Here is a 25,617-nt window from a genome sequence, read left to right as displayed (position 1 = left end):
AATATCAAAGTCTCCTTTAGCCTAGCCGGGATAAAAGGTGGACGTAAAACTTAATTCCGCTTCAATTACAATGGTCTCGAACAAAAAACTGCACATTGTGTAATTTCTTCTCTATCAGATAACGTTTAGGTTTATGCAATAAATTGATCATTTTCTAAATGTTTGATATTTTTCAATGTGTTTAATTTACTTGCTGAATTGCAAAATACCTACCCAAAAATTAACAAACACCTTTAAATAGCAGTATTATCGAATGTGCTTAAACACGTATTCCGTTACTTTCAATTAAGAGCAGATAGATTGATTTCCACATCTCCAACTTAACCAAGTTTTAATTTCGATAATTTGCAAATACAGAAAACGTACTTGTAATTTTATACACATTGAATAAACTGTTATCTTATTTTCAATTAAGAGAAACTACATACCACGTTTCACACTTTCAACTTAAGTTAATCTTTAATTTCTTCATTTCAGATCTAAAGAAACGGGTAGCTTAGCGTTAGATAATTGCCTAACCCCCTTTCTCACATTAAGCACAAATTTTTGAAAAAAATGAAATAGGCACCCCTTTATTTTTAATAAAAGTTTGTAATCTTAGTTTCATTTTTCAGGAATTGTGTAGAAAATTTTAAGACACGGCTTACTATTACTACCTTAATATATACGTTAAAAATAACAATATCTTATTTGTTGCCTCTATGGTAAAACAAGTCATATATTCAAATTTAATTTCTACCAAAAGTAATGCGGGCCGGTATCACGGTGAAAACATGCATCGTGAAAAATATATCGGGGGGAAGGAAATCACCGGAGATATCTTACCCCAGGTAAGAAATCACCGGGAAATTTCTACCCCCTGCTGCTTTAAAATATGTAAATAGAAAGTGCACTTTAATGGTATCAATCGACTGGACATTGACAAAGGACTCGAATAAGATAGTTCCGACACTATTGTTATAACATCTTTTTGATCTAGCCGAGGGGTGTAAGATTTCTTCGGGGAATTTCTACCCTCCTTGCTGTTTTAAAATATATAAATGGAAAGTGAAATTCAATGGTATCAATCGCCTGGACCTTGCCAAAGGATAGGGTTAAGATAGTCCCGACACTATTGTTATAACATCGCTTTGATCTAGTCGAGGGGGTTAAGATTTCATCGGAGAATTTGTACCCCCTGCTGTTTTAAAATCTATAAGTGGAAGTGAACTTCGATGGTGTCAATGAACTGGATATTGCCAAAGGACTCAATTAAGATAGCCCCGACACTACTGTTATAACTTTCCTTTGATCTTGCCAAGTGGGATAAGTTTTCACCGGTGAATTTGTAACCTTCTGCTGTTTTAAAATCTATAAGCGGAAAGTGAGATTAAAATGCATCAATTGACTGGACATTTCTAAAGGACTTGATTAAGATAGTTACGACACTATTGTTATAACATCGCTTTGATCTAGGCGAGGGTATAAGACTTACCCGGAGAATTTGTACCCACCGGCTGTTTTAAAATCTGTAAGTGGAAAGTGAGTTTCAATGGTATTAATCGACTGAACATTGCCAAAGTACTCGATTCAGATAGTTCTGACACTATTGTTATAACATACCTTTCATCTAAGCGAGGGGGATTAGATTTCACCATGAAATGTGTAAACCCCTCTGCTGTTTTAAATTCTATAAGAGGAAAGTGAGTTTCAAAGGTATCAATCGACAGGTTATTGCCAAAGAACTCAATTAACATAGTTCCGACACTATTGTTATAACATACCTTTCATCTAGGTGAGGAGGGTTAGATTTCACCGGAGAATGTGTACCCCCTGCTGTTTCAAAATCTATAAATAAAAAGTGAACTTCAATAGTACCAATCGATTGGAAATTACCAAAGTTCTCGACTAAGTTAGTTCCGACACTATTATAACATCCCTTTTATCTATCTGAGTTGAGATAAGATTTCACCGGGGACTTTCTATTTCCCCTGCTGTTTTAAAATCTATAAGTGGAAAGTGATCTTCAATGGTATGAATCGACAAGACATTGCCGATGGACTCCATTAAGATAGTTCTGAAGCTATTGTTATAACTTCCATTTGATCCATTTGAATACAGGAGTAGATCAGAAAGAATACGTAAGCCGCCGGATGGATGGGGATATGAACAATAGTTGAAGGGGGAGGATTTTGAGGGCGGAAATGGTTAGATTTCCGTGTACATGCCTTAAAAGAGAAAAACGGAGAATCCTAGATGGTTTATCATGATTATCAAGTTAAGTTTGTAAATTGTTTATTAATGGGAAATCTTCATGTCTTGAGGTAGAAATTAAATACATGTTGTAATAGAGCAAACGGCTTAATTAGTTTAATAATTAATACATAGAGTAATATAAAGTGAAAGAATAACACCTATCCTATGGTTCTTTTATTTCCATAATTGCTTGTTCTACTTTGAATATTACCTCTTTTAGTACTTCTGTCTTCTCTTCTTTCACTTTAAACTTGTACCCTAATTACAAACATTTCTTTTCTTGGACTGTTAATTTTATATTTCCTATTATTACTACCCTATTTGCATTTACTTTTTTGCTCAGTTCATCCAAGATTTTTCCGTTTTCAAAATATATATACTGGTTTGGTCATTTGGAGTTTTATTAGTAATCAGGGACAAACTGGTAGGATTCAGCCTCTTGATGTGTTCTTCTTTAGACCGTGGAAAATCTTCTTGATACGTTGTCCTGATTTTTCTGACTCGTTCTTCTCTACAACTATAATATAAATTTACATCTCCGTAATAATATACTGAGATCCGAACACTTATTCATAACCAGTTTTCTTCTCCCAGATTTCCAAATTTGTTACGTATGCGTGATACAAAAGCGGCGATTTGGAAGAAAAATCACGTGCGCTTGAAAATCTCGTAATATTTTGTTTCAAAGATTGTGCAGCATTTTGCAATTATGCACTGTTATTTCCGTAATAAGATTGCGTGCTGTAAACAAAGTTTATGCATTACACACTTTTTTTTACAGAATATCTGTAAAACATTACCTCAATAGATTCGTAAATAGAAGAAATGAAAATATATGAAGTTCTGACATAGTGAGAGGCGATAGGACTCACTATAAACAAGCACACTGAAATGGCTTGGGGAATCACTATGAATAAACACCCTGACAAGTTAGAAATGCAGATACTCACTTTGATCATGTATCCGTTAAAATAAATAGGGAAGGGGGTTTCAAATCGGCCTGCAATCTTCTCGCAGTAAACCCTGCCAACTATAATTGTTCTTGGTTAACTGAACAGCATTTCAAACCAGAAGACTTTTGGTAATTGTAATCACCAAATTGGATCCACCATTTTAAATTTTGTAATTTTGACACATTCTTATTTAGCTGTCCTTATCCACCCTTCTGGCAATATGTTTTCTTCTACATTAAATGGTTGTTTTCTGTCCATGCTTGGAAGGCACCCTACCGTTCAGAGTGATTTCTACCCATAAGCCCGCAGAATTGCCGAAATAAAAAAAACACATATTGATTATTTTTAAATCTTCTACAAGTACGCAAAATTTCATTGAAATCGGAGAGTGATACTTCCGTAAATTTTCTTGTGAGTGTCAATATCAGTGCAATAAAACAATATGTAAACTATTTAATTATATAAATTAATCTCATTTCCGTATGTAAATTATGTAAATCTAATAGGGAAGGATAGGAGCACAATAGAAAAAATACAGTGGTCTTACTAAACGCTTGCAGGAACATAAGTTGAGATGTAAATGCAGAGAACACTAACAAGGAACCTCTTAAGTGCGAGGCCGGAAGTGCAAACTCTATTAAGGCTCATTTGAACATGTAGTGTGAACAACGATGACAGAAAAATACTAGCTGCTAATTGCTCACCGTGTGCATCAGGAGGGCGACAGAAAATACGTGTCCGGGAGGTGCAACGATCAACCTTCTATGGGATATATGTATCACACTTCACAAAATGGACATCGTCGACATTCTCGGAATGTTTAAAACAAACCATTAACTTGCACCAGGAACAACGAATGAAAAATGATGCGGCAGAGTGATCACATATGTTTGCCCCATCAAGATCGAAGGCAAACCTTTGGGACTTACATACCATTAAGGACGTTCAGCTAGGTATCTACTTTTAAAGAGTGCATATAGAATCATATTGAACTAACGGGGAGATGAGAACTGATGGAATGTGATGGCACCCGTTACACCAATATGATTCCATATGCATTATTTAAGAGCTGATACCTAGTTGAAGACACTGAACGGTTTGTAACTCAAAAAGAGTTCGCCTTCTATATTGATGGTGCGAACATATGTTATCACTGTGGCCCGTCATTTTTCACTCATTGTTCCTGGTGCAAGTTAATGGTTTGTTTTGAACATTCCGTGAATGTCGATCATGTCCATTTTGTGAAGTGTGTTACATATATCCAGTGGCGGCACATGCTACTTATACTTAGGACGGCTGGATAAAATAAAACACCTTATGTAGAAATTAATTCCTACGATGGTCCTTCCTTGTAGTACATTTTTCGATAACTCTATCATTGAAGTTAGGGATCTTTTCAACCAGTTCCTTTTCTATTGATAACATTGCAAGTATCGTTAACCATTCTTCTCCCATTGTATTTCTTAGAAAAGGTTCCACTCTTTGAAGGGTAGAAGAGCATCATTCAGATTCACTTGTAGTTAGCGACAACGTTAGGAATATTTTCGAATGTTTTAACATTTCAGAAAAAGTGGAAGCAAGACTATTGATTATAACATCTGAAGGAATTTCACAGCAGCACTAAGTTTGCTGATCTCTTCTCTTGCACAAACTACACTAAGTTCAGTGTGAAGTTCATCTTTATCAAAAACAGCAGAGCTCTGTACATTTACTGAAGATTTATTCGGGAAAGGAAGCACTAAATTGATCAAAATTAGAGTTCTGCAGAAGTAAAGATATAGATAAGAGGTCTGTAAAGTGGAAGCGCAGGACTACTTGGTTTAAAATAACATCACAATTCTTTGTCTGCCTATGCTCTTGACTGTGTATTTGAAAGAATTGTCTTTTTGGTTTGATTTTACGTTTCGGTATCAACTAGTTCTATTAATTCCCTGATTTTAATGATTTCAATGGTAAAGGCAGGTAAATACGACTGAATTTTTGCTGCATTTATATGATGGTTATGCAAGTTTGTTATAAAGAATATTTAGATGTGGCGTAACTAAGTGAAAAAATAGACAGAAAAAGAATTTTCATTCAATAAGCATTAGGGTGTATGTATCTTTCTCACTACAAGGCAGACGCTTCATTCATTATTGTAGTACTTGAGGTCTCGGATTCTGAAAAAAAAATGGAAGCATTCTTTTATTTCTTCCTGCTTTCCATACACCACATCAAGTCTTAGATTTAAAATTTCATCTGGTTCGTCCACCACTGGGTATCCGCTTTGCAAAACAGGAATCTAAAACTGCTGTTCTGTTATTAGAGCGAGAGAAAAGCGGGATAGCAGAAAGATTAGAAAACAATATTCTGGCAGCTTTTTCCATTACAAAATTTAATTGATGAGCAAAACAGTGCACAAAATAAGCATTAGGATACATCTCTCTCACTTTGGCCTCGACTCCATTTATGGCCTCACTCACCACAGGTGCGCCATCATAGTTTTGGCCAATAAGAAGGCCAGTCATAAGAAAGAAACAGACCACGCTAAAAGAACTGCAAAAAACTAATTGTATACTTTCATATTTCATAGAGTTTCCGCTTGTCTTCTTTTGGAAACACTGAAACAGAAGATACAAATCACAAGTAACACCACATCACTTGCCAGACTTCACGAAAATACTGAAAGAATTAAATAATTAAATATAATCGCATTTTGATAGAATTAAATATAATCGAATATTATACAGAATAAATCAGTTGACTACGAGAAATACCCCTTCAGAAGACAAACAAACCTAAAACAACTTAAGTATATTCAACGTTGTTAACCAAAAAAAGGGGGATATGCCACTCGAAGCTAAAATCCGAAACTAAAGTTTTGTATTGGATTGGCCAGGGGATATTTTCTTAGAGTTGGCCAGTCTGAATATACGTACTCATCGCTGATCAAAGCAGACGAACACAAAATGGGAAGAGTGCTCTTGCGCAAACTGTCAACCATCCGACAGGACTGCATGTAAAGCAGTCCACATGTTACCAGTAAAGGCATGCTAAAAAGAGGAGGAAGCGGAATCACAATATCGTAAGAAAGGCTGTACTGGCAGTCCCAGGGGGTGAAGTTGAACAATACATTTCCATCAAGGAAGTGAAAAGTTGAAAAACAAAACGCGCGTAAAAAAGGCATAAATATAAAGATTGGTTATTAGGTCTCAGATTGGAAATATAGAATTACGTTGGGGAGGGGCTGCAGTCCTGCAGCCTTCCCCCACCGGCTGCCGCTGCATATATCCCATAGAAGGTTGATTTCTGCATTCCTCTATTTTCTGGCGCCCTACTGATGCACGTGGTGAGCCATTAGCAGCTAATATTTATCATGTCATCATTGTTCACACTACACTTTCAAATTAGCCTTACTACAGATTGCACTTCCGACCTCGCACTAAAGGGGTTCCTTTCATGTACATGGAAGTGCGTCGGTACCGTAATGCAAAAAATTATGGATGAGTTAAAATATTAAATTTTACTTTTGATAAAATCGATAGCTTCAAATATCTAGGATCAATATTAACAGACGAAAACCATATTCACGAAGAAATTAAATGTCGACTAAAAGTAGGGAATTTCTGTTATTATTCGGTTCAAAATCTCATGTCGTCACGAATTTTGTGGAGGAATTTGAACCTTAAAATATGTAAAACGATAATCATGCCTGTTGTTCTGTATGGTTGCGAAACATGGTCACTTACTCTACGGGAAGAACATACAATGAACGGATTTGAAAACAAAATCCAAAGATGAATATCCGAACGCAAGAGGAACGGGAATGGAGAACGGCGGAAACTTTATAACGAGGCACCACATACTTTATACGCTTTACCAAACATTGTAAGGGTCATCAAGTAGGAGGCTTATTTGTGCAAGTCATGTAGCTAGGATGAAAGAAAGTAGAAACGCTTTAAAAGTCTTGACTGGAAGACGACAATTAGGAAGATCTAGGCGCAGATGTAAGGACAATATTAAGATGGATCTTGCAGATATAAGAACACACAGTAGAAACTGGATCCAGTTGGCTAAGGATAGAAATCAATGGAGAGCTTTTGTGAACGCAGCATTGAACCTCTGGGATCCATAGGCCATAGAATTATTTAATTTTTTTAAAATTAATTTTTCAATTTAACACAGAGTTGTTCACTAGATTTGTTCAAGACCACAGGGTCATGTGAATTAGGAGAGGTTATCGGAAACCCTACAGTAAAATCTATTATTCTAATATGTATAATTAAACCAACTACCAATGTAGAGCCTCAACTGGAAATAGTGTAGTTGTAAATGACATCAAAGATGGAATGATGGATTCATTCTTGGCCACCTGAATTACATGCAAAAACGCCTGTATTTATCTGCGACCTGTTTTTTTCTCATGGATAATTTCGCACCATTACGAGTTTTGTGACAATATCAACAGCAAGCCAATATAAGATGTGGACCTACAGCTTATTGTGAAATGCACCTCACAGGAACTCCCAAATCACAGAAATCGTAATTATTATTTTTCTGGTCGAAGAATGTTCTACGAATTTCAGCTTTGGGCATTAATATATATTTCTCTCTTGATGTATTATATATATTCTATTAATTTACCATACATTTATTGGAATTATATTTCTTCCTCCAATGTTGCGCCACGGTGATTGACACATAAGATGCTCTTTGCTGGTATAAAAGATCACAAATCCGACCCCAGACAAGGTAAAATTGTGAAGGAAAACATCATTCCGTCATTTGTCTCATGGGCTTTCTCTCCTACATTCTCAATTCACGAATTATTTCTCAATAATTAACTTTCATCTCTCATGGGGCTTTATTAGGCTAAAGGATATAACTGTGAAAGAAGTTAAATGCTTCCTTTCATCTTAATTCTGAATCTGAAAGTTTATTATGTGCAGATACAAAGTGGATCAATCTAACATATGCATCTCTGACTCCTACGGAATCTAACAGTATTTTTATAAGTTGTAGGATGTATGATGACCTTTTGACCGTTCAAATATTGAATTTGATTGTTATTTGAATCGTTAAACAACTAACAACATACCAGCCAGATTATTTTTGTTTTGAGTCCGACCTTATTACAAGTAATCCAGCAACGTGTTGAATATTGAATTAATGGAATCTACGGTTAAAAATAGTGGACATTGACTTTTATCCGACTTCGATCGGACATTTTGTTTTGTGTTATGACTGTTTTTTGACAAATTTCTGGTTGGTCATAGGACGGAAAGGATGGAGATATACACCGAGATTGATTTATACTTTTCGTTTCTTTCAATATTAGGAATCGCTTCCTAATCATTTTCCGTGTTGTTTTGTAACACCCTATATATATGCTAATATTTTATATTATCAATAATGTACATAATATTTATAAGAATATTTTATTTTATTTTCTTGTGATACACAGAATATGAACAACAAAACACTATTAATTTGAAATCCCAACTGTTAGACAAGTCTTTATGTGGAACGTTCCATTTCTAACACTTGTAATGGAAACACTACAAGTTCAGAATTCTGTGTTGGTCTATAATTTCTCATAACCTCAATGTCATATAAACATTGGAGGAGAATTTCATTACATCGTAGGAATATACTATACTTAAATCACTTTCAAAACATAAATTTTAAGAACTTTACATGTGAAGGTTTGCAACTCAATTAAACTTAAGGATCACACTCGCAATTTAGCATCAACAACATAAACCAACATCTTAGTTTACTTTATTTTTTAAACAATGTGTTCAACTGTTGTAATTAAGTAATACTACCCAATAACGTATGATTTTCATTCAGCGTGCTGCTAGTAACATAATAGTAAGATATTAGTCTTATATTATCTACTAATTTCTAAATTATTTTCATTTTAGATTTTTTTCCATGGAATCTACGAAATTCCAATGGCAACTAAAGAACAAATTGGGATGGAAATGATCGAAATAGTTGACCACATGAAACTAGAGGTACTTGTAACAAATGAAACTGCAGATCCGGATGTTCGCCATATTCCAGTGGAATCCAGACAATGTAAATTTCCTGACGAGAATGATGGCTTATGGGCCTTCGATTACTATAGCCACTCCGCCTGTCTAATGCAGTGTAAGGTGGACAAGAGTATGGAACTCTGTAACTGTACTGGTTTTGTTCTTGGAACAAGAAAAGGTAAGAAACCAAATTAAGACTGCAAAACACATTGTTTAATAGTATTATTGAGTTACGGTATTAGTGTCTTTACAGTATTTTTTACAGTAATTTACACTATGGTCGTGTAACGCATATTATCGGATTGGTTAGTGTCTATACATTTATAATCCAATGAACACCGTGGTTTCTGATTGTCCATAGTTACAACTAAATATGTTGGAAATTTGCAGCAAGGAATTCGGCAGAACATAAAGCTTACAGTATCTAAACTCGCACGTCCGGTTCCAGAGATCACTCATACGCTGCTGTATTGTCTTAATTTGCAATTGTCATATAGCTACATTGACTACTTTCGACACTTGTATCTATGATGAATCTCACAAACATGCACTGTTCTGTTTAATCTTCTGCTGCGTTACCAATGGAATTCTAATCAATTCGTACAACGCGTTGTCAACGAGAATAAATCATTCACTGACGGCATTACGGTTCGTCCGGCAAAGCTAAGTTTTTTTTAAAAAAAGAATGTAATATATCTAAGTATTGTGTACAGTCTTTCCCTACGAACATGGTGTCTTGTCATTACTTCTTACTCTAAGAGAATGTCATCACTATAGAACGATATGATAATAATTTGGTGCAACTGTCTTGGACAATCCATAGTAATAGACTTGGAATGACAGGTAGGGATATAGCAATTGTTCGACAATGTATATTCCCAAAAATGAGAACCAGATGGCATGAATCAAAGATGTTGGAATGTCTTTGAACTTCCCCTATAGCCTGGACATAGCATCCAGCTTCACTAATGGTTTCTCTATCAGAAACGATTTCTGAACAGACAACGTTTTGATAGCTCATTTGTGCTTCAGAAGGTTATATCATTAAAATTCTAATCCATCGTAATGGAAGTCTTTCACACAAGTACATAAAATATGGCTTTGGTTTAAAACAAATGTCTCAACAACAAGTAACTTATATATCACTAACTCCACAGTAAAAGATGTTTTTTGTTCTTATGTTTGTCTTTCATTTCAGAGTCCATTGGAAATTATTTTCAACCGCACCTCCTACATTTGTAGGTTCTAAACTTTCAGTCGCATTCTGATAAGTGTATTGACAAAGCTAATTAAACAGTTTCCAATATGATTTCAAATCGTAATTAATTTATGATAAAGCCTTATAATATTCATTTTCCTTTCGAGTTAATAGCGGCAAGCAAACATAGTTTCTTCGTTATTATATTCATTATTACTTCATTCTGAAAAAGTAATAATATTTCTATTTGTTGGTAATTAACATATCAACAAAATATAAAACTCCGGGAAACTACGTATTAATTAGCTGTAACGTATGAAAAAATAATAAATATAAAAACATTAATTGTATTTTATCTTATTAAAATATTCATAGGATATATTAGAAAAGGCAAAATAAATGATTTAAAATATTTATGCATAACGTATTTTATTCATTTTACAGACAAACAGAAACTTTGTGATGAAAAAGGTCATGAATGTCTCAAGAAATTTGAAGGTAATTGGTTCTTATTTCCGTGAATTCTTTTGCAGTTTCTTGTCTTTTAGGAGACCACTGCATAGTTTTAATCAAATCACTAAGTCATCCTTTGTCTGTTAATTAAGATGCTAACACATACATTTCAATTAGTCGGAAGTAGTATGTAAATTACTCACAATGGTGACATACCAGAACATATACATCTGTGTACTTACAAAAGTTGCCCTTAGTGTTTAATCATTCTCCACTTCGTCAAAGATACGTATAAATCAATACATCAATTTTGTCAGGGACAAGAAATCGATTTTCTTAATTTGATGATAATTCTATTACAACTTTCATAATCATATTTTCGGCCGAGAATGAAGTACTTTGATTTAAGAATACTAAAAGCATATAGATGTAAATTTGATAGAAAACCGAAAAATCTTGAGATGTTTCATCAATTAAAATTTACAAATCAAATGACATTATGTGATTCCGTCATAACATTATCTTGGAAGATAACATAATACAATTTCAGTAATGAATGAATAATGCTTTCATTTCACAAATTACATTTTACTTCTATAAACACATAGTAAAACTTTATGTATATTATTGAATATAAGTTTGTAAATTTGTGTCAAACTAACCTCAATTGTAAAAATAATCAATCAGTATTTATGAAAATCGAGCGAAGCAATTGGTTTTATTGCATTGAAAGTGTTATTTAAAATATATTACTTTTTAATGAAAGGTTAAAATTTATATGTCTTAAACATTAATTTATACTAATTTTTATAATTCTACGGTATAAATATATGTACCATAGTACCAAATTTCCTATGGCAGCATGTTAGAACTAAGGTCACAGTACAACGTCCACTTACGTTTGTGTAACCAAGATAGTCCACACGCAACGTTTTTCAAATACAAATAAAGGCCTGACAGATAAATATAAGAAAACCAGTTGTATTCTATGATTAAATAATTAAAATATCTTTTCAAATTCGTATCATGAGTGTTTAAAAATAATCATAAAACATTATATTACAATTTCTATATTATTCACATGTTTATCATTATCTGTGACAAAATGGTTCTCAAATTGGACTTTATATACAGTTTCATCCCTTTGTGCCAGCGATTCCTATGCTGCTTATTATACATTCATAAAGAAATATTAATTGGACATTTTCGGTAAACAATGCAGTTTTTTACTAAATATTTGTAACTGGAATAGATACATCACATAAATTAATTTTCATTCATACTTTATTAATTTGTCTATGTAGAAAAGCAAGTTGCAAGAAATAACATATAACGTATTACCCATCATACAGGTTAATTCACCTTCAGGTTCTGCTGTTTTAATTATTTTACATTTTGTTTCATTTTTTTCAGGTTACCATCGTTTAATTCATTTTACTTCAGTTGAGTTCTATTTATGTAATTTCTAGAATGACAATTTTTTGGGGGGAGTTATTGCGCCAATATTATATATTTCCATGTCGTCAAATATGGTAATTGACATACATTTACAAACGGAAAATTCTCAGTCAAATTCACGTAGTCAAATTTGATCATGGAGTGATCCATAGGTAGAAAAATGTTAACCATTTATAAATTTACTTTCGGTGTAAATAAATGCATAAACTATTTCAGTTTGCTATTGTTATCAAAACTCTTATGGAAATATAGAGCTGCATATACCGGTGGTAAGAAGGTATATCACTTACATAATTACTACAGTCAAAAAAAATTCTATTTATTTATAATTTCAGATCATTTACATCCAATTAACTCAGTTGTCCACAAAGATAAGGGTCTGAGATGCGATTGTCCTCGTGCTTGTATCCAACAAACAATGGATATTACTTATTCTGTGTCGTAAGTTATAGGATGTTGTTTATATGTAAAATTCATTATATGAAAACCAGTATTAATTCTCATCTATAAAGATGAGAACTTCACACACTTTATATTAACATAGAAATCAGCATAATCAGCATTCTTTTCACCATTAATATAAATGCTTTGAACTTGTTTTCTTTAAATGTCCAATATCTGCCTACTCGGAAAATTGACGACATACATAGTTCTAAATGTTACAGATTATATGTACAAAGCAGCTAATACATAGATACAACTATATACAACGAGACAATTATGCTGGAAAAGATTTGCAAAGATAATATATGTTAGTTCAAAATTATATCGGAAATGATATATGGATATCATAGATAGATGAACAGATAAATATGACTGGCCCAGGAGGTAGAATGTAAATAATGAGATAAGAAGATATGATATCAGGAAAGATTGTATAGTAGTTGCTCAAGGTACATAGTTGTTGAAAGAAATTAGAGCAACCTTCATATAACATAAATTGCCAATAGTTGACTGCTATGGACATATAAACTAGTAAAAACGATAGTTGTAACATTTAATAGCCAACATTTAAAACATCTTCTAACTCTTTTATTATAATTCTTTAAAAAGAATGACTTAAGTTATAATTGGGTACTGTTAAGTCAGAATACTTCTGAGTCCAAATGCACTTATAGAACTTAAACAATATGTATCTTGAAATTTTTTATTCGAAACAAAACAAAATGAAAATAACACTTTGAATTCTAAGTTCGGGAAAGAACTTGTAGTACATACTTTACGCAACCGTACCTAGATTTCATGTAGTTCGGGTATTATGTATGATTGAGACAGATAAATTATACTTATAGTAATCATCTCATGGTTGTGTTGAAAAATTCGAAATATCATTAAACGTAAATATTTAGTTAACATGTATGCAACGTAATAAAGTAAATCTTAGAATATTAAATGAGAAAAGCTATTGATAGTTTCTTTTTGCTGTTGTTGTTGTTTTGCGGTACATTGCTGACTGATTTTCTCCTCGTAGTAAGAAGTAAATGAATAAAATCGGACGAAAAACAAATAGCGTACTTTGCAATAGACAGACTCTATGATTAAAATGATGAACATGTTTTGCATATTTTACCGCATAATGTTTCTGATGTATTTTTCCACTTAAGTGAAAGAATTTCAAGGAATATTATTGCTATTCCTCCGAACGATACATAATACTAGTGCATGCATTATTAGAAATCGAAGTACCGCAGATTTGATCGTTCGTAACGCTATCGGCCTCTTGTCGAGGAATTAGGTATTCACTGATATCCATGTTTATACTCTGTCTACTTTGAATCCATCTTCTATTCAGAGTATTTATGAAGATCATGTTAGGAGCCTGGATGGAAATCATGTCCTTTAAGCGCACAATGGTGAAAAATACATTTGGAGATAGCGTGTGTTTGACTTCATTTACGCTGATATGGACCATCGTCCACGGTTACTCGTGATCAACGGGTTCGATTCCGGATGGAGGCACTTGGTTGAAAAATTGTCAAACGCTTTTTCTGACAGCCAGCCTGAATGAGGTTTTCCTTATTCGTACCAGGCAAATGCCGGTGTAGTACCTAACTTATAGTTCCGAGGCCGCTCCTTCCTTCCCCAATTCTATCTTCTTTCCCTCTTCCCGGAGTGTGTGATCGTTGAGGGTCGTCATCTCGCAAAACGTAAAGGGCTAAATGGCCGTAGATGCCAAAAGTCAGAACTCTAACCCCCATGTTCGAAATATCGCGTTTTGTAATGTAGTCTCGCCACACTTTGATATCCCTAGTTACCAGCAGTGCCACACAAATATTTTACTTCATACTTTGTAGTCTGAAGTCACATGTCGCACTTTGCTGAAGTAATTCATTAACAGCCTTTATACAACAAATGTTTTACGCTGAGAGTAATCTGAAATTTGCATAAATGAGGAAACTCATAATGAAAGAAGAACAATGATTCACGCGTGCTATGGTACGCATTCCTATGATTCACCTACCTCCCCAAAGTTAGTATACGATAAGATTACTTTTCATTTCATGTACTATGGATGTTCCGCTTGCATACCACGTTAATGCACTGTCCTAGACCACAGATTTATGATCATTTAAAGCTGAGGTACTATACAATTTCTGATACTTTACAAAAATTCCGATCATATGCTTCACAAATCATGTAAATTAAAATGCTGAGCATAAACTAAAGACATAATTCAATACAAATATAAATCAAATAGTGTATTTAAGACCGGCTGATAGTGCAAAACTGTTGTTGTAGTTTCTAATAATACTGTGGAGACAAGTATTCTAAGCAAAATAATATACTAATGTTAACTTATGAGCGTAGTGAAGTTAGTATATGTCACACGTTGCACATCATGTAATAATTTAGTAAGATACAAGTTGTAGTACTCACCACTAACGTTTCAACAGAGAGTCAGATCACAGTTCAATGATAGCTACACTTGATTAAATCTAATAAAATCTTCATGATCTGTTTCAAATTCAACACTATCTGTTTCTAAACCTTTCTATGTTTTTACGTGTTATCAGAAGTTCATTTCTTTGAGCTTAATATAGAAATAGCTTAAATACACATTAAACACACGGAAATAATATATATATATATATATATATATATATATATATATATATATATATATATATATAATTTGAGTTGTGATTACCATTGCTTGAGTAAAAATCAAGTTTTAAAAGTATCGAAGTGGAAATGTTAATTTTCAAACGTTCATTTTAGTAAATTCATTCAAACGCTCATTTCCTCACTTTAACCAGTTCCCAAAAAAGAAAAAGCAGAATGGGAAAATTTACATTTTTTTTTAATTTTCCCTCCCTTCATTTACAAACATAATTTTCGGAAACGTGAAAATGTGCTTAAGGCTAGAGGCTTCGATTAAGTATTATTCTATTTTTTTGAGATAAAATATGAACCTCACTAAACATGCAAAATGCATTTTTATGTAAACGACAGGATATAAACCCAGCATGAGCCAAGTACTATATTCTGAAATTAGCTTCAAACAAACCAGCCATTTACCCATGATGCTGAAAGGACATATAGGCTATCATTTAAATATAAGAGAAAAGTACCGTAATTTGCTCTTCCCTCTTATAACGGATTTTTTTTAAAACTTTGAGATGCATCTGCAGTTATTGACAGTAAGCGTTTGTATACCGAGTTACAACTGGTTAACAGGAGACTCTTTAGTAATACTATTCTTTCGGTATATTGCTTCAATCACGTTCGCCACCCACCCAATAGGACATGCAATGCAACATAAATAACGGGATATAGAACCAGGTCGACCAGCGAAGTAAAGTAGACATATATTGTTTAATCGTTTTTTCTATGTTGCTTTGTATAACGCAAACCATGGAAATAAATAAACATTATGTTTAACATACAATATTTTTGAGACAGCGATTTCCGATTACTGTTTGGAATATATCCTAAATGCATTAATCCATTGAAAATAAATGTTTCTTCCAGTTTTTGGTTAGTGATTTCTAATGGCAATTTACCGGCAGCAACTGACGAAACCAATAATTTACTTTTAATGAAAAAGTTAATTTTGTACAATTATAATGGTATAATAGGTGCACTCTAATGAGTATACTTAGGAACTTCACATACAACATCTTAGTGAAAAAAGTGAAAATGCGTAAAAATATGTTAACAAAAGTTGCAATATAACCAACTTTTAAATACAAATATTCATATAAACATTACTAATCCCATCAACAGTAAACAAATCACATTACATTTGAAGAACCAAAATGCATTTACGTATTATAAAATCATCTGACTGAAAACAGGGAAATCATCAAATTTTGAATGCACTGTAGTTGCAGTCACGTGCATAAAAAACCTATAAAATCGGCAATATTCTACATTTAGATGTAATACACAATTATTGAAAACTGTTGAAGCAGGTATCATTTAGCATTTCAATGAAATTTATTAGAACGGAAAACTATTAAAACTTATACCATTTAACTTTTTTTCCAATGAGACTACCGGTGTTGAAACTAACTAAATATTAATATGTAGCATAAGACTAAATAAAATGGATTTTGATTGGTCAGCTTGATATTGCCAACTGCCATCCCTTCTCAATAACCGTTTATGGGGACGGGCTGAAGGGAAAGTACTATGATAAAAAGTTCCTGTGTCAAGTTTGTTTATGTATTATAAGCATAAATTACAATAACAGAAAATAAATGTCTTAAAAATCAAAAAATGAGATATAATTTGGAAGAAGTTTAAAAGGTTGGTAGCATTGAGAAAAATTACAAAATGACAGATCCAAAATATAATTAGGAGTGCACATTTAACGTATAATTTCGAAGATAAACTATTTTCGTCATCAATACTAATGATTACCAACAATGAAATTCTTAAGTCTGTTACTAAGTCTCTTCTTCCATGTAACAATATTATGTCTTACTTATTTTATTTATTCTTCTGTTTAATATGAACAACTATTGAGGACGCACTAATTCTTATTTTCCATATATTTTTCATTTTAATTTTAGTGTTGGTAAGAGCGAAGTTGGACAATACGGTAAACTGACTACAAATGTAAAATGTGCTAAGACTTTTCGTCGTCTGAAAGTTGTTCGTGGAATGCTTGATATTGCAGGTAATAGACAATATGTAATAGATGAAATTATTTAGTTAATGGAAATATAGTAACAACATATAGGATAGGGTAAATAAGAAATCTGTAACTTTTTAAGTGACCTCAGATCAGACCATTAGTGCAACACTGAAACAAGTTTTACCTCGATCTATTTGTAAGAGACAAAGCTTTCAGCTTCCGTAATGAACGGGACATTTCTGTCTACAAAGGAAAACTAATTGGGGGTTATTTAAGGAAATTCCATTTAAAACGTTCCATCTCCGCTTCTTTTAGTTATTACGTAGCAACACTGCAAACAAGGTGAACAATAAAATGAATTTATGTGTTCTATTTTAGGATCAATTTAAACTGAAACTTTGGTGTTGATCAACCAAATAGCAGCAGAGGAAATATGTATTTTTTTAGTCTTCAGAGGGTTCATAATAATTGACTTTCATGGAAGTACGAGTATGACTTTGTGTCAATACACAGTTATTACGTGACAACACTGCAAACTACGTGAAAAATAAAATGTATTTACGTGTCCTATTTTATATTCAACTTTACTTTAAACTTTCCTCTTAATCCATCAAATAGCAGCAGAGGATATGTGTATCTTATAATCTTAACAGTATTGATAATAATTGATCTTTATTTGCACGAATATTACTGGGTGTCAGTGTTCCTTTCTCTTTTTGTATAGAAAACATATGATAAAAAATATTTTAGTTCATTTTCTCATTCGTGATATTATGACATAATCCTAGTACCGAGAAATCCCCGAGAAAGGTTTTGTGGTTTGTTGCTCTATGGTATAATAGAAAATATTTCATAGTCATAATTTTACTGTTGTGCGGTTACCTTATGGCCTCCTGAAAATACCTGTTATTCTGGTATTTTGCCATGAATACAACTTCCAAACTTATGCTAGTATGTGAGGATATCCAAAAAATACTTTCGAAGTTGTTTCGTAGGGCATGTATTCTTATTGCATGTGTACGTAGATAATCGCACTTAATCTAGTATGTTCTACATAGTTTTCTAATATCTGTAACATTTTTAATAGCTGAACAATTTGATATATTCCTTGTGATCTTGTCTGTCTTTCAGTTGATAATAGCAGGACGTTCGCTCTGAAATCAGCGTGTTTTCAGTTTTTTTCTTAAGAATAATGGCAAATACAAAGATGCCAGTCAGACAGACGACAATTGCAATAAGAACAAGGATTCTGAAAATGCTGTGTAATACACTATGCATAAAACGAAACTGACATGAGGACGCCAAATGTCATCGAAAAAAAGCTTCTCTATAATATTTCAAATCAAAGAACCCCGGCACTTGAGTGACACTGCAATACTGCACTGATTAACATGAATTTGCATCTAAATTCCTACAAATTCCTACAAAATACGACAGAAACACGGTCTGTTGCTGGGACTACCAAAGTTTCACAGAAGTATCACGATTGTTAAGTAATTCTGTTGAATCTTGTGTGGGGGAAAATTGAAGACCTGAATTGGAGAACATAAGTCCACCGGAGTAATTTTGTCATTTTATAACAAAGATAATATTATACTTGGAATGCTATTCCCTTTAATGATTTTGTTGTATTTTTCTAAAAAAAAATGATTTTTATTTACGTATTATGCAAGTGAATAGCCCTTAAAACATAGGTACTAACATAAAAACAGAAAACGCAAAATGCGAAAAAACAGAGTGGACTTGGAATTTTATACAATTTAGGTCATCAATTTTACACTCATAGTGGGTATTTCAATATATTTGGAGCGTACTGCTATACGACAGAATATAGCAGTCATCTGTTTTAACGAGGAGCTGTGCGTATTTTGAAAGAAATAGAGCTAAAATGGGCATCTCACGATAAAAGGGAAGGGGCGTTTCATGGGAAACTCTAGTGACATGTGCCACTAGAACAGCTCAACGTGCCATTAAAGGAACACGTATACGATAAGAAAAGAATTGGATCTCATAGAATCAAAAATGTTTTACCACAACTTGTACCAAATCGTTAATCTGAAATTGTTCATGGAAGAAACATACCTAAAGATAAATTCGTTGAAAGCGCACTCTATGCAGGTATGTCAGTAAGTGTTTTGCTTACGAAAGCAGTTTTATTGGCACTGCTGGCTTTTATTAATCACCACCGACAACATCAGATCTTTCGTGGTTGCCAACGGTAAAATTGTTACATTCCAAGAGGTTTGACATAGCTCATCTCCATGTTTAGTTTATATATATTCTTCTAGCTGCAAGTAATAGAGGAACAAGTCTTCGGAAAATACGTGTCCCCAAATTTTTAACACAAGACGTTTGTTCAGCTGATTTAGGTGTACCGTGGTTAATTTCAAAACAGATGCTCCTAGGTACAGTCAGATAGCATATCACCGACCTAAAGCTAATTTTTTGGATGTAAAAAGAACATTGGAAAAATAGACTTATTTTGAATTTTATTAACCAAGCCTCGTATATCTCCAACATTCTAGAAGCTCTTCCCTCATTGCTTTGGTATGTCTTTTCGTTTGTATTGGTGAGCCACAGTCAGATTTTGTGGCTAAATATGGACATACGATGCAGAGACAACGACTCCCATTGTGAACGCTTTCTCGAGTCCGGAAAAACGGGAAACTTGCAATAACACCTCCGTCTTGTCATTGTCTATTGCTGGTTGGTTAATTCGAAGCATCCGCATCTCTTCAGCCAAGGAGCTTGAATTCAGTATTATACATCCTAACCGGAGGCCTCCAGCCCCGAAGAACTCATACACAATAGCACACTGGACAAAGCGGCAGTGCTTCTGCACCCTCGGGACGACTACCCTCGTGTCGTCTTTTGTTTGCGTATCGCGCTCCTTCTTGCTGTCTAAAAGTATAAAGTGCGTGTGTATCTGATTATTTTTCTCTAACGTACAATACGTCCCTAGGTGGGATTAACTTAAATGTTTTATTAGTTAATTTATGTTGACAGTTTGATTTTGGAATACTCTCAGTTTGAAGATTCGATTCAGACAGTTCGTCTTCACTATTACCAACGTCACAAAGTGTGGATTACTGGAGTGATATTTCGTCTGTTGCTATGTACGTCAAGGATTGTATTTTCGGAACCAACTCAGGACATTAATTCCAGGAGCAGGATCTGCGATTGAACCCAGGACATCGATGGAACTACTTTATGGGCTAGCCGATGAATGACGTGAGTTGTTTTATCTATATGCCAGGCCACCTTAACGTCAATAATTAGTAAAAGGTTGTTAAACACAGTTATATTTTTAAATCAACATGCATGTAATGTTTATGTTTGTCAAGTAACATTATACGTTTACTATCTAAGTTCGAGTTCGTTATTTGTTGAAAAGTTAATGTTTCATTTCATCATACTCATAGCTTAGTAAATATATCTACGTTGTCTGCATCTACGCCTGCTGTGCTCCCAGCCCCCGTATGGCGAAGCTGTAGGCATGGGCATTGACCATAGTCTTTGTGAGATAGCTGGGAAATAAAAAGAAGAAAAGGCAAGGTATGAGACTAAAAGATTGACCCGAACCACGACGTGCACAATGGTCACAAGCAGTACAAAATTAATAACTGCAAAACGGTACGGACCACTCATCTTCATATTCACAAATATTTTAATTTGAAACAGGAATGTATGATTGTGTTGTCGAAAGCGATTATGATCTCTAGTGATTAGTCTTAAAATATTTATCTGTGCATTCTTCTTTTGATATAATAATTAACGAGGATTTGTGTATCAGCTCATTTCCAGTTAAAAGGGTAAATATAAACTGCATGAAAAATGTACATCTAGCTCCTGGAATGTAACATTCCCGCCCCAAGAAGTCAAATCCGTTTGTGGCAATCACGGAGGAACTCGCACCCGCTGGTGGCGATTAAGAACAGATCGCAGTAACAGTAAATAGGTTTCAATAATGAAAAACACTTACTGACATACCTGCAAAGGTTGCGCCTTCAATGAGTTCATCTTTAAGTTTGTTTCTTCCATGATCAATTTCAGCTCAACGATGTGGTACAAATTATAGTACTTCATTTCGGCTGAAACGAAATCCACCTCTTGAGTCTGTAACAGTAGTGATTCATCTTCCTATCGAATAGGGAGTACCTTTAACCCCAGATTACAAAGCCGTCGCACAGTGGTCCGAATAGCGAAAAAGATGGACAAAAAAGGAAGGAGTTTTTGAAATGTCTTGAAATTGTGTGTATAGAGGTTTGTAACGTTGGCGATTACGAATTTTATATCAAAAATGAAAAATTCAAAATGGCGGATCGAATATGGCGGAACAAAAGTATGGTTCTCACATTGGGCAGAGAGGGTTTCACACTGTCACAGATTACGAAGTTTGATAATAACATTGTAAACTTCAAAATGGCGAATCCAATATGGTGGAAAATGTAAGAAAATGCATGTTACGGAGCTGAAATTGGTATTAGGCAAATACGAATTTCAGATTAGGAGTAAAATTAAATATAGAGTATCTAATGTAGCGAAGCAAAAGGAGAAGTAGTTGATTATGCTAGTGAGGACTCACCTGGTTACAAGCCTAACTCGTTTTCAGACGAAGTATTTGCAGATTCGTCATCTTGTGTGGTTATTTTCAGTAGCTCAATCACATCCTGAGGCAGTTTATGGCTTTTCTTCTTTGGAGTGCTACCAAGTTGGAAATTACTAGATTCGAACTCAACAACAGCCTTTGAAAGGGATCCAAATTACTGGCTACTCTTGATGTTTTTCGAATGTTGTGTTCCCTGTATTTCGTATGTTGTGTTGTTGCCGACTACGGAGTGGAAGGAACATCTGTGATTGTAATATGTACTTCTTGCTTCAACCAGCCCGAATATTTACATATAAAATAACTTTCGTTATTCCGACATTTATTCCAGCGCCAATAATACGGAATAAAGAAATTCAACCTCATTGCACGATACAGCGATTTTGTGGCTTCGCTATCTATATCTAATCTAAACTTGTTTTTCACATATTGCATAACACTTTCTTCTTGTTGCACACGAGTCTTCCTTCTGTTTCCTTGTACTTTATCATGCAACTCCAGACGCGATATATGTATATCCCTTGTTTGGTTTCCCACACAACACAATGCTGAAACACACACTGCAAACACTCGATAGCTTTGTGATAACTACCGTACACACGGCTCCGTCGTTTTCATCTAACTCCGCGTGCTTGCACTGTGCAACAAATCCTATAATTTACGTGCTTATCTTCTGTTCGTCTCGCCACCTCAAGCGGACACCTTCAATATCATAATTCCAAGGTCATATTTCCTGCAGTAGACGGAAGTAGACAATGAAAATTATACAGTTTATTGACAACTATCGACTGTTATCCATGTTTAAATTTCGTGGTATACATGTGTATGCATTTTTAAAAACTACAAGAAGTCTGTAGTACCCCCATACATACGAGTACTAATATAGGTACTTATTATAATTACTACGATGCAATACATATTGCTCACTCTAACTGTATCATATACATAATACTATACCAAGTACATAATAATTACAATATGGCCCCTCATTCTCATGACTGCTCGGAAAACAATTTCCCAAACTCAAGTCACAAATTTGCTAATTTCCGGCAACGAAGCTTCTGCCATTATGGGACGTCTATATTTACCGGTACTAAGAGATAATTCAGTCAATATCATGTTATTCTCATGAACTGACTCTCGATGATGACTGTTACGCCTCTTTTGCGTCTGTAACTTCAACTTCATAAAATGACTTTTGTCCACCTTTTTCGCTATTCCGACCACTGTGCGTCGTCTGGCAGACTACGCGACTAATTCCGAACTCACCTCGACCCTTTTCACTGATTCCTCGCTTCTCATGCTCCACATTGCATCATATGTGGTTAGACAGCGTAGAACACCGACTGTTGAGCTCGTGGGTGCTTCCGTTTTGCATAATTTTAATTCGCGTGTTGTGACAGGTGTTTACGTAGGTAAAACTTGTATTGCTGATTAACGTTACATTGGCTAACATTCTATGGAATGTAAGCATTATATATAAAAATCTTTGTATTTTAGTGTGTGAAGTTTTTTTCGCAACAGTTATCAAACAAAAGGGACTTGAGAAGGATGAAAGTCTGAAATATTTTGAAGATAGAACAAGTAAAACGTCCCCCGGGCAGAAGAAAAAAAACGGACATTCATAAAGACACTGACGATACTAATGCCGACCCTGATTTTAATCCTGATTGAGAAAATGCGACTACTCTCAAATTTTCTATTCTTGGAGTCAGTTTAGAGATTCGGAAGGGGAAGAAGATTCTTTAGAAAATCCAGTTCCAGGGCTACCCCAACGGCAAGAAAGGAAGATTTCTGATTTTAGCTCTCCAAAACTCAGGTGTATCAGAATACATTTCTGTGGTCTCTGCTTAAAGGTCATGTGTAAAGAATATCAAGCTAGTTTCTGCTTTGAATGTCAGGTCATTTGATTTATCTTGGAATATATTGTGCTAAATGCTGCAGCTATATCTACATAATGTTAATAAAATGACAGGATTGACTATGTTAATAATGTACTATATTAGAACACCTGCCATACCTATTACGCAAGTCATGTTCCCCTAGACCTTTCTAATTCTTTATTGAATGTACTTATTTCTACAAGTATAAGTTTTCACTGCAAATATGTCCTTTTTTCTTTTACACCCAAAGTATTCAGTCAGACTATGCCTTTGTAATAACTTTCGGTACAAACCACATTTGTAATCTAGGTTTAATGGCACGTTCAGCTATTCTAGTGACTCATGTTACTAGAGTTTCCCATTAAAAAATCCTTTACCTTTTTCCGTGATTCCCATTAGCTATATTTTAGGGGAATTGCGCACTGCTCCTCGTTAAACAGAATATCTGCTACATGCTGACATATTGCAGTAGGATTCAAATATGGTGAACTATAAATTAATAGTGTAAAATTTTAGGTTACACATTATTTAGCAGACTGACTTAACAATGGTGGTAATTTTGTAAAACTTTGGTAGTCCTAGAGATAAACAATCTTTGTTTGTTTCGTATTATGTACGAATTTCGATGTAGGTTGATGTAATCGGTGCAATTTAGCAGTATCTCTGTTTCTCCGCAGTTCTTTGACCTGAAAATTTTTATACGAGCCTTTTAGATGAAACTTGTCGTCCTCATGTCAGTTGCACTTTGTCCGTAGTCTCTTACATAGAATTTTTGATTTTTTACAACAGCAATCCCTTTTCTTGTAGCAATTGTCGTCTGTCTGATTGGCTTCTTTTTGTTTCCCATCCTTCATCAGAATACCTGAAAACACGTGGATTTCAGGGCGAATGTGCTACTATTATCAACTTAAAGACCGACAATATCACAAAGAATATATCAAATAGTTTAATATTGCCACAATTAAACAACTACATACATGAGGTGCGATAACTGAAATAACATTGAGAGTTTTTTCGATAACTTCACATACCAGCAGATATGTTTGAAAGGTGAATTCGTTGTAGAATACCAGAACAAGTATTTTCAAAAGAACATAAGGTAAGCACACAACAGTAAAATTATTACTGTGTAATATTTCCTATTATACCATAGACATAAAACCATAAAACCTTCCTGGGGGATTTCTAGGTACTGGGAATCTGTCATAGTATAACGAAAGAGAAAATCAACTAAAATAATTTGTATTACTTTTGTTCTATAGAAAAATAAAACGGAACACAGACACAAAGTCATAATCGTACAAATGAAAATCAATTATTATGAAAGTTGAACATAAAATAGGACACGTAAATGCATTTTATTATTTACGTAGTTTGCAGTGTTGCCTCCTAATAACTGTACATTGACACAAAATCAGTCTCGTACTTCCATGAAAATCAATTATTATGAACTCGGTGAAGACTAAAAATATACATTTCCTCTGCTGCTATTTGGTGGATCAAGACCAAAGTTTTAATTTGTCTTGATCCTAAAACAGAACACACAAATCAATTTTCTTATTCACCTACTTTACATTGTTGTCAGGTCAGGAACTAAAAGAATCGGAAGGATGGACTCTTTTTGTTTGCTTGTAATATTGTAATTGTGAATGAAGTTATGGAGGTCATCACCTTTCTCTAAACTTTTACTTAGAGTTCAGCTAGAATTAGCAATTTCCAATAAATTAA

General features: G+C 34.1%; 1 protein-coding gene across 1 annotated transcript in view; it reads left to right on the top strand.

The window, feature by feature from the left end:
• Positions 1-773: 773 nt before the first annotated feature.
• LOC145685079 (pickpocket protein 28-like) overlaps positions 774-25,617 on the top strand; it is a 73,274-nt gene continuing 48,430 nt past the window's right edge. The window contains exons 1-5 of the mRNA XM_081757424.1: positions 774-830; positions 9,095-9,386; positions 10,851-10,904; positions 12,653-12,758; positions 17,336-17,442. Of these exons, the coding sequence (XP_081613550.1) occupies positions 774-830; positions 9,095-9,386; positions 10,851-10,904; positions 12,653-12,758; positions 17,336-17,442 (616 nt within the window). The remainder of the gene's footprint in view (positions 831-9,094; positions 9,387-10,850; positions 10,905-12,652; positions 12,759-17,335; positions 17,443-25,617) is intronic.

The sequence above is a fragment of the Thermobia domestica genome, chromosome 5 (assembly GCF_964235325.1).
Source record: "Thermobia domestica chromosome 5, izTheDome1.hap1.1, whole genome shotgun sequence".
NCBI classification, from domain to species: Eukaryota; Metazoa; Arthropoda; class Insecta; order Zygentoma; family Lepismatidae; genus Thermobia; species Thermobia domestica.
The sequence above is the reverse complement of the archived record's forward strand: the minus strand, read 5'-3'. Positions and strand labels throughout refer to the sequence as shown.